Source organism: Rhopalosiphum maidis, chromosome 2 (genome assembly GCF_003676215.2).
Source record: "Rhopalosiphum maidis isolate BTI-1 chromosome 2, ASM367621v3, whole genome shotgun sequence".
In the NCBI taxonomy this organism is placed as follows: Eukaryota; Metazoa; Arthropoda; class Insecta; order Hemiptera; family Aphididae; genus Rhopalosiphum; species Rhopalosiphum maidis.
In genome coordinates this window covers 81,937,210-81,952,464 of record NC_040878.1, presented here as the reverse complement: position 1 = coordinate 81,952,464, position 15,255 = coordinate 81,937,210, and the positions used below count along the sequence as shown (strand labels likewise).

At 25.2% G+C, this 15,255-nt stretch overlaps 2 protein-coding genes across 4 annotated transcripts; one reads left to right on the top strand and one right to left on the bottom strand.

Moving 5' to 3' along the window:
- Window positions 1-1,037: 1,037 nt before the first annotated feature.
- LOC113551725 (diphthine--ammonia ligase) lies at window positions 1,038-6,664 on the bottom strand. Its single transcript, XM_026954144.1, has 14 exons — window positions 6,524-6,664; window positions 6,197-6,411; window positions 5,992-6,114; window positions 5,718-5,902; window positions 5,569-5,642; window positions 5,315-5,498; window positions 4,686-4,777; window positions 3,926-4,016; window positions 3,498-3,819; window positions 2,775-3,091; window positions 2,171-2,332; window positions 1,938-2,103; window positions 1,747-1,848; window positions 1,038-1,685 (listed from the first exon to the last, which is right to left on the bottom strand). Exons 3-14 carry the CDS (start codon window positions 6,104-6,106, stop codon window positions 1,357-1,359), a joined length of 2,139 nt encoding a protein of 712 aa, XP_026809945.1. The 5' UTR covers window positions 6,107-6,114; window positions 6,197-6,411; window positions 6,524-6,664; the 3' UTR covers window positions 1,038-1,356.
- On the top strand, window positions 6,627-14,233 carry LOC113551726 (la-related protein 7). 3 transcript variants are annotated; one of them, XM_026954145.1, is made up of 8 exons: window positions 6,627-6,771; window positions 8,166-8,353; window positions 9,950-10,137; window positions 10,412-10,573; window positions 11,627-12,135; window positions 12,208-12,484; window positions 13,823-13,961; window positions 14,016-14,233. In XM_026954145.1, exons 2-8 carry the CDS (start codon window positions 8,167-8,169, stop codon window positions 14,177-14,179), a joined length of 1,626 nt encoding a protein of 541 aa, XP_026809946.1. In that variant the 5' UTR covers window positions 6,627-6,771; window position 8,166; the 3' UTR covers window positions 14,180-14,233. The 3 variants fall into 3 exon arrangements, with proteins under 3 accessions (XP_026809946.1, XP_026809948.1, XP_026809947.1); XM_026954147.1 differs by lacking the exon at window positions 6,627-6,771 and adding an exon at window positions 7,020-7,158; XM_026954146.1 differs by lacking the exon at window positions 6,627-6,771 and adding an exon at window positions 7,056-7,191.
- Window positions 14,234-15,255: the final 1,022 nt, after the last annotated feature.

Here is a 15,255-nt window from a genome sequence, read left to right as displayed (position 1 = left end):
TAACTGAAAAAAGTTTCACTTTATCCGCGCACTTGTTACACGCAGTTTTTTTATTGTTCTCTTCTTCATTACCAAAACCAAATTTCTAATTTTTACTGTAATATTTAAATTGTATTATTATATGTCTTATTTAAGTATATTTACTAAAAAGGATGTTTACTTGTTGATTTATATAATTAAATAAATAATACAGAACTATATTATAATACGTATTGGTAATCTTAATCCAAATTAAACATATTGTTAGCTTTGCTTCACTTCTAGATGAATCTGAGTAGGTAAAATGGACATGGATTGATCAAAATTTGAAGTGCACTAAGCAGAATCAACATTGTGTTATTAGTTCTAGTATTAGAATAAATTAACTTATTAGCAAACTTTAAGTTAAGAACATTATCTTTGCTACTAAGTTTTTTTTTTTAATTATTAAAACTTAAGTAAAATGTAACCATTTTTAAAAATACTTAGTACAAACACAGATGATTTTCTTATTTTTTATAACTAAAAGTTTAATATTAAGATGTTAATTCATTATAATCTTAAACCTAATAACACAAAGTTGATTCTGCTGAATGCAAATTTGCTATATTATGCATTAGTCAGAAAGAGAAAACAAATAGTTTACATTGACATCCTCTAGTTTGTTTTTTAACTCTTTTTATCTTTTAGTAGTAGTATCTTTATCAATTATTAGTATTCAATTATTAATGATACTAGTACAAAAAAATGTTTTTTTTTTCACACAAGACTTGTGTGGACAAGACTATACTTAGATTAAAATAAGTAATTACAGTAGTAATAATAAATAATGCTATAATAATGTAATAAAGAACTTTAATGGCAAATTTAGTTTTAAATGTATAATTTTTATAACAATTTTGCAAGATCAACAGAATTTTTTTTTTTTAATAAGAGAAAAATCAAAAATTATGTGTATATCAATAAAATTAGGCGGTTTTAGCACAAATTTTTTAATTAAAATATTTAAGTACTACTAATTTATGAATAGCAAACCAAATAAATAATTATAAATAATAATTGTTTTAAACAAGTTGTATTTGAGCAAATAAATTATTTTTGATAAAGCACACCTAAGAAATTGTTTTTAGTTTAACCGGACGGACTGTTTAACTGAGATATTTAAACAAATTATATAATTTTAATTTTTTCACCTTGAATATTATTGACTGTAAATGTTAAGAATTTAATCTAATTAATTTTCAGCCATTACTATTCATAGGTTTACAAAATATTTATATGAAGCTGATTATTATTATCTATTAATGGAACAGCTGGCATTGTCTTTGTTCCTTATTCTAGTGTGCGATTATATCAATTATTATATGATAATGAATCTCAGGTATTATGCCTTAGCGCACAAATTGATACAAACGTATTGGGGTGATGCAAATGTAATACAGGTATAACAGTAGCAACTATTCGATATTCAACTCTTAAATTATTCAATGTAGCATTGATAAGTTGTCGACATATAGGTTTTTGATCTTGCGATACTTTGTAAAATATTCTTAACGAGCAAATAGCATCAGTTGGTGTCGAAGTTGGTTCTCCACGCAGAAGTCGTTTTAAAGAATAACGAAAAGCCTCCTCTAGACCAATTGCAGATATAGACTCAGTAGATGTGTCTAATGAATCAGTTATAGCTGATAAAGAAGTGCATGATCCTGAAATAAAGTTATGTTTTGTTATTTTCCATTATATTCTTCTTTCCAATATATTAAATACCAGATGAAATATATGTGACAATTGCAGCCACATTATTTTCATAGTTCCAACGACGGCGTATTGACACCCTATAATTGTCAACACAACAGCCCGTTTCTTCATCTAAAAAAATTTAAAAATAGAATACATTAATTTTTTAAAAATAGATAATTTGATAATAAATAAACTAATGCCATATAAAATTTATTTACATTCAAATCTAGCATTATGTCTATGTGCCCATAAATGCCATTCTACTATAGCATTTTTTGGTAGCCGTGATACTACTATATAATCTACAATAGCATTGTTTGTCCTTTTCTCCCATTCAGTTCTAGCAGCATGAATATATTTGGTATGAGTTACATAACATATGCCCTAAAAATAAATATTTTAATTAAATACACAAAAACAAAAAATATATTGCATGTAAATATAAATTTACTTGAACGACATCTCTAAGTTGTATATTAGGGTCAACTGCTTTAATAATTCTGCTAACATGTCGTAATGATAGTCGACATTGTTGCCTGATTCCACCCTCGACAATACTCAAAGTACCTGGTACTAGAGCAATCTGTCCAGCAACATAAATAATATCACCAACCTAAAATTATAAATAAAATATATGATTAGTACTCTATATTTTCACGAAACAGCAATATAACATCATAATACATAATCATACAAAATCTATTAAAGTTATACAGCATACAACCAAACATAAAATGATAAAATTTAAGAAGGATTAGGTGTACATGAATTATCAGTATACCACATAAGCTTTAAAATAGTACACATAAAAAGAATTAATTAAAATCATTCAACTTATAATTAAAGACAATACTCCAGATTAAAAAATAACAAGTTATAAATCCTTTGTAGTTTAATGTAAATATTATAATATATATTAAACTTTTAAACATATTCAACAATTAAGTCTAGGTAATTGATGGATAATATGAATAAAAATACAGCAGTTATAAATAAATAAATGACACAAAAGACAAACACCTGTAATAATTATAAAAAACAAGTTATTAACTTACTCGAATAGCTTGACTATATGGTCCAATATTAGCAGGCGCCCAATGAGATATACTTTGTACATGCATTGTATGTTTGGACATTGATGGGAGATTTGAATTTGAGGATGACTTGGATGGTGGTTTATAAGCAACAACATCTATAAGAATAGGTGTGTACTCTGAAAGAGGTATTTCAACACAAACTCTCACCGGAGGACTAATTCTACACATTATTGAAGCATATTGTGCATTCATATTAAGAAACTCAGTCATGTCACGAACATATAAAGTAACAGCAACAACATCAGTTAACTCTAAATTTCTTTCTTGCAACAAATCTATATAAAAAAAAAGAAATATGAATGAGATTAAATTATAATTCTAATGGTATTTTTTTTTTTTTAAATATAAATGTCAAAACAAACTGTAATATAAGTATAGATATATAATATACACAGTGTATTCAATATATATTTTTTATTACAAATTCAAAATATTGTTTATTCTATTTAATCGATTAAATTATTTTGCATAGTTAAATACCTAACCTACGCTTATTAAAACAAGTAATTATAAAATAATTAAATATTTTAATGATCTATAATGATTAATTATTTTAATCAACTTTTTTTATATCTAAAATACTGTCAGTTCAACATTATAATTTAAATAAAATACCTATGTTATCATTGATATTAGAAATACAAAATAATACATACATTATTAAGTTATATACACAATTACCTCTTAATTTCTCAAGAGCAACTATAACTGGGGATTTATCATCAACCCAATAACCAGTCAATGAATTAATCCAAGTCCATCCATTTGGATAACCAATACAAGATACAGAATCTGTCTCTATAAGTTCTCCAAAACATACTTGACCATCAGTCTGATCAATAATGATACTATTATTTTCTGAAGCATCATCATCAAAATTGTCACTATCAGTAACAGTACCAAGATCAATTTCTAAATCATCTAAGTCCATTAAATGAGCTAAGGGACTGCGTACACGATAACACGCCATACGTTCACGAAAACTTTGATTTTCATCAACATTCTTAAAGAAAAATAAAATTTAATTTAATATTTTACATATTATCTAAAAATTATAGATGTTTTAATCAAAATACCAATTCATAACTTAAGTTTATAATTTTACCAACCGGTTTTTTTAATAAGCAAAATTTTTTAAAATTTATATATCCCACAGGAGCAATAGTATCGTTGGTATGCATCACAGTTTCAAACTCTTCACTGAAAAATAACAAAGTAATATTTGTAATGAGACATTTGTATCATTTATTAAATAATCTGTTTAAAATATTTATGATTAAAAAAATATATAAATTATTTCATTAACTTAATAAAATAATAATATATTTATATATATTAGGTTAATTATTTTGTGTGGAACATGTTTGTGTAATAATATTTAATTATATTAAAAATTGTATAATAATAAGCAGCTATAATATATAATATCTTTTAATTATAATTACTTAAATATTTTAAAATGTATTGTAAATAATGATAATATTAGAATAAAGAACTAATATATAAACATATTGTATTATGTATTTATGTGTAATGTATGTAAATATGTAAATAGAATATTATATAATGATATATATCAAGATATTGTATCTTTATAAAAAAAAAAAAATAATAATAATAAAAAGTAACAAACAATTTAAATGCTTTCAACTAGGTAATATGAAGTCCACCTATTTTTTTTTCTAATTATATATGTTAAAATTAAAATAATTCTTAAGTAAAAACTAATATCAAACAATTCTATGTTGTTTTCTAAAACTAGAATGTTGTCCACTATTACAACATTGATCACTGGAATAGGTATACATGGTAAAAAAATGTATTTTAATATGTTTGTGATCGAGTGTGTGGATTTATTTGTATACTTACATGATCACCGATTTGGTGAACAAAGGACAGTCTAGAGTGAATGTTTCGTATTCTCCACCTTCGCCACATATATTTAAGCCATATTTTTCATTCTGGAAACCAACACAAAAGTCAAGGAGAAAACAGGAAGAACCCCACTGCATCTCCACTGTGTCAGATATGTATTATACTCAATAAAAATTAATATAATAAACACCTACCCATATCCCACATTAATATTGTAACAGAAAATAAGTCACCACCAAATATAAAGTATATAATAAGTTATTTAATTAACCTCTTTTTCCCAAAAATTAAAATTAAAAAGGTAATCCTTAATAAATTATTAACAATCAAACTACTAAATTCCTATTACTATACCTAATCTAGAAATAAATTATTGCATAATGTGTATCAAACTTATTGTAAAGAAATTAAAAAATTGCCACTAATTAGGCATACAGAGACTAACATTCCCTAAAAAATATCGTCTTATGAAATGCATTTCTAGAATCTCCGTTATCGGAGTAGCATGTTAGTCGTGCAAAAATGAATAAATGAATATATATATATATATATATATGTATACACACACACATATATATATATCTAATTACAAATATATAGAAATAATAAATATTCCTCATTACCATTTTAACTAAATGTGGCATTAGCTTATCAATTCGCAATCCCAAATGTTTTGTAGGATCTAATCCAAGTGCTGCTACTTTAATAACAATTGCTTCAATATTGCAATCAATCATTTCCTGTAGCAGTTCTTTTTGATCACGACGCCACAAATATGACAATGAGCAAATACCTAATCTTGAACACCTAATTCATAAAATATTCTTTACAATTTATCAATTCTCTGAAGTTATATTTTATTCATCAGTCAACTTACACATCTTCAACACGCAGACGCTGATAATCAGAAAGTATAGCACCCACAGCTACAGCATCAAATTCAATTTGTGTCTAAATTTAAAAATAATTTAGTAAAAGAAATACCAACATTTAATATTATCTAATACTTATAAAATAGACAAATACTTTAATATTAGCAAGGAGATCAAACAAATCTTCAACTTCATCTTCAGGAGTATGAGTATAAATTTTTTCTTGTTGCAATGCAACTCCGTTTGTTCGTTGTCTGAACAATGGAAGTCCCATTGCTTCTGCATATAATTCTACTGCTTGGTGACCAACACTTTGATACATGTAACTATCCAATTCATCTATCATTGTTGCAAATTATTTCAATTATTAAAAAACATATGTGTCACAGGTATTTCAAATTATTTAAGACTCAAATAACACAACATACCTTTACTTTGTGGTTTTAAGTTTGCCAATGCAACAATGTCATGGCCTGCCGCTATACACTGCATCATGTTATAACAGCTATCCTTACCGCCGCTGATTAATGCTACTACTCTCATATTTGTACCTTAACAGAAAGGATTTGTTTATACACGAGGTAAAAATGTACTTATGCAATCACCTAACTAACTATATATTATTACAATCACCTTTGATATTTGTTTATATATTATCTTTAATAGGTCAGTGCAAATGGTGTATGTTCACAGCATCCAAAGAAAAACGTTGGTTGTCATTTCGGTTGGTCTTTCATGGATAATTTTTGAAAAATTTTAGGACACTTAATGAGGACCATAGATGTTACGTTAAACTTACCAAATCAAACAAATTTGGCAAACAAACTCTCGTCAAGTACATTTTCGTTCTAAAAAAAATTTTTGGCTGGGCTGTTATCAATTACTGTAAACCCTGATTTTTATCAAGTCTAGTGACGCCAGTGACGGGAAAAGGAATTTTGTATCCCGCTATTTGGTTACCTTTAAACTTATCCGTTTTTTCGGCGCCCACAAGCCACAGATAATATTATTACTGCTGTAGTGCTGTTCACTGTCCACAGTTAGTGTACTTCACTACTTTATGTCTTACTTCTTTATTTATGCCGTGCTGCCTACTGTCTAGTGTCTACTCTGTTTAGTGTATTGTGAGTCTATGAGTGTTGGATCTTGGACGTTGGTACGTCTTAACTCCTGGCACAGTGATCTATATTACCTATAAGTTATAAGACGTAAGTAAATATTACAACAATTAAACATTATCAAAATCATAATGTAAGTATGTATAACGTAACCCCACGGTATTTCGCATAATCATGTAAGATAAAATTACGAATACCAATAAATAGTCCACAAAAATCAAAATGACGTATCATCCATTATCCCGCTGAACCCGCCATAATAGATGATTGTTGATAGTTTGAATGTCTGATACCCGACTGCCGGTTTATATTGTTTAATACGTCAATCGCCGACTTCCGATAGCGGTTGCAGTGTGAAAGTGTTCGAAACCAACGATATCGTTCACGGCATGACTTAATAGATATTTAGTCATGGTTCACGGGTTCTTATAAATCGCTTCGTAATTCGCTGTGCTTACTGTTCTTTGTCTCAAACGAGTAGGTTAACCAATATTCTTAAAACTTTTAAGAGTAAGTAAAAAATTATAATTAAAAGAATACTAATTTATAATTTTCACTAAATGTTTTTTAATTATATACACTGAATACTACATTTAGATTTTAGATCTATAAATGTATATGACTATCTTGGAAGTAGATTATAATTTTATTATATTGTTTATTGCTTGATATTATCAGCATTCATATACATATATGTATAGTTTATGTATCCTTCTTTTCTGTTAGTTGTCAATTATATCCATTTTTAATTATCAATGTATGTTTAAATTTTATTTTTTATATAATATATTATCATATGTCATATTTTTTAAATATAATTTTAAAATCATCTTATACTATGGCTATTATTTTATTCACTTATAAAAAAATCTCTCATCAATATCATGATAAATACTTTCAACTATCCTCTGTTATTTTAACTCATTAAAAACAATCATCAATTTCATTAAAACCATCTAGTATTAGTCACTTTTTTCTTCTTAATTTTTGGCTTAGTTATTACTATTTACCTTTAAATATAATTTCAATCTACTTCTATCTCACAATCATGATTCATATCTATGTTTTAATATTAATATTTAATAAACATCATTTTTGCAGTTTAAAAATACTTAAAATGTAATATAATTAGAATAACAATAGATCGTTATTGGCTTTGTAATTTCAGCATCAGGTGGTATTCAAGGCAATGAAAATTTAATTATAACTTAGTTTGTGAGGGACAGAACCCTCCCCAAGTTAGTGGCACTAGATAAATGTATATCCCCTTGACCCCTCCCCATTCAAAAACCTAAACAAGCCATTACACCACCTAAATGGCTGTTAAAAAATATATAGTTTAAATTTATTGAAATTTAAAACATGGTAAATCTACTAACATTATTTAATTTGTAATGGACAACTCAGTGCAGAATTAGCTAGTTATTAATATTTGATTTTATTTATAATATTTATAAATAACTTTTTTATTATTATTCTTTTAGAATGGAACCTTCTAGTGATATAAGTATTGAAAGTGTTGAAGAAAATATTCTAAAATCTTCATTAAATCGTGTAAGAAAACGAAAAAAGCAACTTTACACCGATTTAAAAAAGCAAATGGAATTTTATTTAAGTGATGCTAATTTAAGAAAAGATAGATATTTTGGAAATCTAATGCAAACCAGTCAATGTAAGTTGTATTGTTGTGTAATAACCTAATGTATATAATTACAAAAAAAAAGCAGGCAAGTAGGTACCACTTTGCTATGAATTAACTATTAATTGTCGAGTGAGTTACTATTATAGGTGTGTTAAATTTCAATTCAATGATATATTGTTACATATAGAGGAATACAATTCTGAATAAAAATTTTCTGACAGCTTATATCTCTTAAGTATATTTCATGATATATTTTTTTTCTTTGATAATGTAGTATTTAATTATCATAAATGGTATTTGTACCATTTTATAAAAATGTATATAAGCTATATTGATATCATATAAAAAATGTATTTTATTTTTCTGTAAATACATAAATCTACAAATATAGATTCATAATATAAAAAGATATTATCTTAAAATAAATCAAAAATGTCATTAGCAAAATTAATATTAATATAAATAAAAATGTTTTTAAATAATTTATTTTGTCCACGTTTTAACTTGAAATATCTATCTATGTATACTCTGTTCAAAATGAGATTGTGACTCAGCAGCGACCAGTTTTTGTGGAGCGGGGGTCAGACAACTCCCGTTTGTCAACCCCACTAAGTTAACTATCTGTACACTTGCTGTGTAGTAAAGCATGTCCATGCACACAAATTGGCCGTCGAGTCACAATCTCATTTTGAAAAGTGTATAGAATAAAGAAATTGTTTTTGAATTATAGCAAAATAAAGAAATCAATTTAATTTAAATCTGGTTTAGCCTCAAGATTCACATTTTTCCTCAATTTTTTGTTTGTTTTCCCATTTGTTAAAAAAATACTAGAAATTTTGACCTTTCTGAAGTATAAACTAGATCCAATTTTCCATCCTAAACCACCTTCTAAGATAATTAAAGCATTTTACTAACCACTTATTGTGTACTCATACAAAAAAACTTATCACTGTAAAATAAATACATTCATTGCTCAGTTTAGAATCTAAAATGTGTATTATGATTTTTGAAACCATTGAACAAGCTAATAATTTAGTAGTATTAAGTATCAATATTTTAATATAAAGTACTCACATTAAAATTAATAAATATGTTTAGTTTATAATAAAAGTGTTTTTAATTTATAATGGAATTTTTAAGTATTGTATGTAATGTTTATTAATTATTTTCTCTGTTAAATTTTGTTTTATTTATCATTACTTAAATTGTTGTGTTTAATATTTCAATATTCATTTTTTCTGGTTAACCTCTTTAGATTCCTTTAAAATGTTGATGGATTTGTACTGTACATAAATTTAAATATATCAAACTAAAAATATTTAAATATAGTGTAAGTTTTGTATTCTGTTTTGCAAGAAAACACGCTATGAACTTACAGAAGACATTTCTTTTGCGCATCTCCGTACAAATCCCTTCCATGATCAAACAGAATGGCAAGGTTTTGTGTGATGATGCATAGAATGTTAGTGCTCTTTTGCTGAATATAGCATAATATTTTGATACTCAGTATTTAATTAGGTTGATGTTTTATAGAATAATTAAAAAATATTTTTCAAATTATAGTTAGGCTGATGCCTCTATATTTAATATAAATAATTACTGAAATTAATAATTTTATTTTTATAGGTATTAGTATTAACACATTTTTGAACTGTAATAAAATAAAGAGTTTAACACAAAATCCAGAAGATATAATTAAAGCTTTAGAAAGCTCTAATGTTTTATCTGTTAGCGACTGTAAAACCAAAATTTATAGAATTAAGCCTATCGAAGATAAAAATCCAGAGGATATTGAACGCTGTACAGTATATGTGGTTAGTTTTATTCATAAATATATCTTTGTAATGTTACATATTATTATTTAAATAATTATATACATTCTATAAAATAAAAATACTTTGACATTAATATTTGATATTTATTCTGATAGTAAGGCTATATCATATCAAAGTAATGACTATGTTGCAAAATATTCTTTATTTAGTTATTATTGATATACAAATTGTACTATAAAGGTATATAAAAAAAAAAAAATAATATTATATTTTGTATTTTTTTAACAAAAATATTTTTTATTGTATGTTATAGGAACAATTACCGCCTAAAGCAGATCACGATTGGATTAAATCAATGTTTGAAAAATATGGAAGTGTAGCTTATATTTCATTGCCTAAATTTAAAAGTGGAATAATTAAAAGATTTGCATTTATTGAATTTGACAATGAAGAATCTGCTATTAAAGTTTTAGAGGTAAAATTTAATCCAAAATATTCTTTAAATATGGTCTTAAATTAAATATATATTTTAAAATGGTAGAATAAATTTACTACCTTTTTTGGGGATGAAGTGACTGATTAGTGAACAAATCATTTCAAAACTACCCACTGACGATATTTTTCTGTAAACTGGCAGCTGTCTAGGAAAAAAAGTCACCATCCATCAACCAGGCATAGGCAGAAATCTACAAGTGTTCAATTACCTAAATTATTGATCTATAGTCCATTCTAAAAAATAATACTAAGTAATTATACATACCTTTTATCATTGAGAAAAAATTGGGGTATGGATGATATGCAAATTGATCTATTCTTGTTTGAAATATATATACAAGATGATTATTTTATCAAATAACACTTTTGTTTTAAAATGTATTAACGACTTAGTTATTAAAAATATTTTTTTCATGATTCCCAGTAAAAATAAAACAATATTTTTAAGTTTTTAACTTTTTTGAATGACTATACATTTTTAATTTCATAGTCTTAAGCAGATTATTTTTATGTATTGAAGTCTTTTGAAAAATATTCTACTTTAGAATATGAAATTAAAAATGTATGTCATTCAAAAAAGTAATAAAACTTAAAATAATTATAACAATCAAAAGTATGATTATTTAAAAAAAATATTTTCAAATTTTTTGAAATAATGTGTGTTATATGATAAATAAATCACTGTAGCCTGTTCCCGGTTAATACCAGGAAAAATACAGAAATTGGTCTCTAGATAATATATGCATACAAAAGGCCAAAAGAGACTTCTTCTGGTAGACAAATATTTAACATATTCTTACTCCAATGACCTCAAAATATTAAAACCACTGTAGTAAACTATCTTAGGTTAGGAGGTTAGGTTCCATTTTATTAGAAATGCTAACATATCATAAAAATAAGAAATTCTACATTCTTAAAACAAGTGGTAAGAACCTTATAGAAATGTATATTTATTGTAATTGCCTTGCTCTTATCCAAATGAATATATGAATTTAAAAAATGTTATTAACTATATAAAAATATATTTTGTTAGGAATACAAAAAATTACATGAAGTATCCAAAATCCTTCCAGAAGAACTGCAAAGTATAATTACTTTCAAAGAAGATGAAGATAAAAAGGACACAGATGAAAGTACTGACCATGTTAATTTATTGAAAAAAAGAAAACATTCTATAAGTATTGAAGGTGTTGAAAAGAAAATGAAGAAAGAAACATCACAAGTAAGCTGTTCTGGAATTAAAAATAATAAAAAGAAGAAGAAGAAAGACAAAAATAAAAAGAATGATTTGGAAGACGAACAAAAAAATTCTTCTTTTGAAATTAGCGACAATGAAAATAACCAAATAGCTTTAATTGAAAATCTTGATACCAATATTTCAAAGCCAGCAGAAACAATCACAAGTGATGATGATAAAAGAGAAATAAGTATTGACCCAAACAATACTGATTCAATCATAAAAAAAAAAAGAAAACGCAATAAAGGAAAAAAAGTGAAATTAGATACCAATTTAACTTCACCTGTACTTAGAATAATGTCAAAGTATAGTATTATTTTTATTTTTAAACATATTTTATATTTATATAAACAATATTTATTGTTGTTGTTTTTTAGAACAGAGTGGAGAAAACTTAGAAATCAATTTTTAAATATGCAGCGACAAAAAATGTCTTTATTAAAAGCTCAGTTACGTCGTCCTAATCCTAAATATAATGAACATTTTAATATGCATTATCATGAAAATTCTGAAAAAAGTAATGATGGAAAGACAGATGTTGAAAATGTAGATGTAGAATTACCAAAAAATAATGATATACGTGTTAAGTACGAACCTGGTGTAATATTGAAAATTGCATTTGCAAATCCAATTGAATCTGATAAAATATTTAAAGTATGATATTTTTTATTTATTTATTTTTCATATTATATTATACTAGATGATTCTTTTATCAAACAACACTCATTATTTCAATATTTTTGAAATGATAAATTTTTAAATTTTTAATTTTTTTTATTCTGAAACAAAATATTTTCTGGAATATTATGATACATAAAATTCAAAATTTGGGCTAGTAGTTATTGAGTTATAAAGTTTAGGTAAGCAGTAAGCAGAATAGTAGACAAACATTTTGCATAATATCCCCTCAATTCTTCACTCCGCTCATCTAAACTTAAAATACTTATCTCATAAATTACTTTTCCATATTTCAATTTTTATGTATTATAATACTCCAAAAAATATCCCATTTCAGAATATGAAATTAATAATATGTATTGTTCAAAACTTAAAAAAAGTTGTTTCCCTATGATCACCATGTAGGACATTTTACAATATCTGCCTAATCCTATGTTGAATTTAAAATGAAATAGTTATATTATAGCATATCTATTGGTAATTACTAATTTTAAAAATTATTTATTTCATTAGGGACCTAAAACATATTCAATTACTGAATTATAGTATATAACACCCTTATATTTTGAAAAATTGTAATTTATTTTCCATATAATGTAAAGTCCAGACCGTTTCATGCATTATACTTAATGTTATTGTCAGGAACGTCATTTGCGGTATGCAGGGGATATACATTTGCGTATCTAAAAATCTAAATTGTAAATTTTGGCCCGCAAGGCACATCCACATGGCCCACTCGGCCACATAAAAATAATTTCATATATGTTGAAATAAAATAAATAGTGCCTTGCTCAATATTTATGCATACCAAAAAAAAAAATTGAAATGAAGCCCCTGGTTATTGTAAATGTTAATGAAGCGTTGTTATTTTTTAATGCTGAATGAATGATATATTATAGAAAATATATTTAACCTTGTATGTTTATGTATAAGTTAACATTGTCTTTTGATGATACAAGTATTTAATTGTAATGTGAATTGAGTCTATGTGATGTTTTATCACATTAGTTATTTTGCTATTACTCAATATAATATTGAAATTAGTACTGAGATATTAAAACATATTATTATGTTGCAATATTTATTTTCAGATGTACTAGTACGAATTTATACTTCTCATACCTATATTTTTCTTTTATTTTTTTTGAAAGAGTACAAATAATTCATTGGTGTTTGCTTAGATATTTATTATAATTGATCATTTCTATGCTTAGTGATTTCCCAATAACTCCTATTATTTTTTAAGGATTTGAAGTTTCCAATGCTAAACACATTAAATTTTCTTGATCATATAAAATTTTTATTTATTTTAAGGCTGAAGCAAAAATTGATTCTAGAGTCAAGTTTGTTGATGTTGTAAACAATTCTGAAGCTTATGTACGATGCGACTGTCAAGAAACTGCTATAAAAATTGCAGAGGAAAATCGATGGCCGCAAACCAGATTATTAAAAGGTTAATATTTACTTACTATTTTAATTATAAATACTAATATGTTTTTTGTGATAGGTGAAGAAGAAAAACTTTATTGGGATAAAATTTTACGTGATAGAGAAACTAAATGTGCAAAACAAAAAGAAACTAAAAAACCACGAGGTCGTGAAAAGCTTATTAAAAAAGCAGAAAAAAGATTAGCTCAACACGTTACTTTTAATGAAGAGGATAATGAATAAATATAGATATTAATTATTACTTATCATATTTATTAAATTTCTTTTTAATATTGACCAAAGCGATATTTTATTTTTATGTGTATGGTTATATTTTTTAGAAAAAAATGCTTCAATATTGAATATGATTTTTGAAATAAAAATTGCAAATTATAGCAAAAAGGTTTGAAAATATATTTCAAGGCTGCTCGTGAATGAAATTAAAAAAATATATAATATAATATAGTTTCCAATGTACCCAAACCTTTCATCCATATTTAAGTTTGAACAACATTTGGAGTTCAAACTTTAAAAAAATGAAATTTAAATCCTAAATAACAATTTTTGTTATTTTACTGTAATTTTTAAATGTTGATTATAGAAACATAAAAAAATAGTATCAATTATCAATAATATATGGGGATTGAATGAGTTTCAAATAATCAAACAATGATAAAAAAATATATAATGTGCATGGATTTAAACATTTTATATAATTTTAAATAAGAATAAAATGTATGTATACTCATAATATGATAAAGTAAAATATTTATTGTTAAAAGTAGATAATATAGTAGTCTCGATAATCCTAACGAAGTCAGACCAAGTATAGTCTGGATTATTGGAGGATTTCAAAGAGTAGGTACCAACGAATGACTAAAAAATTAAACAAATTAAAAAATATATATCATGTGCAGAATTTAAATATTTATTTAATAGCAAAAAAGTAGATTGTCCCTAAAAGAATGAAATAAACTATAATTGGGAATTTCAAAAAAATTACCAAAAATTACAAAATACTGTTTGTTTAAATTACTGAATTAATCACATTATCAGGGGTCTTGATTATCAAGGTTCAATTATTTATATATATATATTTAAAATAATCTCAAATTTCATATTAAGTGCTAAGAATAATTTTTTAAATATATTTTCAATAAAATGTCAAGTGCAAAAATATACGCTCTATTTCTGTACTACTATATTATACACCAATATAACCTTAATATCTATATTATTATTCTGCGATACAACTTAAATTATCATTTTCTATGAATAGCTAATGAAATGTTTAAAATAGTAGTTTAAAGGTAGATAAA

Bases quoted from the DNA above. Each gene is read 5' to 3' on its own strand.
- LOC113551725 (XM_026954144.1), bottom strand. From the start codon at position 6,106: ATGAGAGTAGTAGCATTAATCAGCGGCGGTAAGGATAGCTGTTATAAC. The intron at 4,017-4,685 runs GTAAGTATACAA...GTTATTTTTCAG, and splicing joins TTCACCAAATCGGTGATCAT to TGAAGAGTTTGAAACTGTGA. The intron at 1,686-1,746 runs GTATTTAATATA...ACTTTATTTCAG, and splicing joins TGTCACATATATTTCATCTG to GATCATGCACTTCTTTATCA.
- LOC113551726 (XM_026954145.1), top strand. From the start codon at position 8,167: ATGGAACCTTCTAGTGATATAAGTATTGAAAGTGTTGAAGAAAATATT. The intron at 10,574-11,626 runs GTAAAATTTAAT...ATATTTTGTTAG, and splicing joins CTGCTATTAAAGTTTTAGAG to GAATACAAAAAATTACATGA. The intron at 12,485-13,822 runs GTATGATATTTT...ATTTATTTTAAG, and splicing joins AATCTGATAAAATATTTAAA to GCTGAAGCAAAAATTGATTC.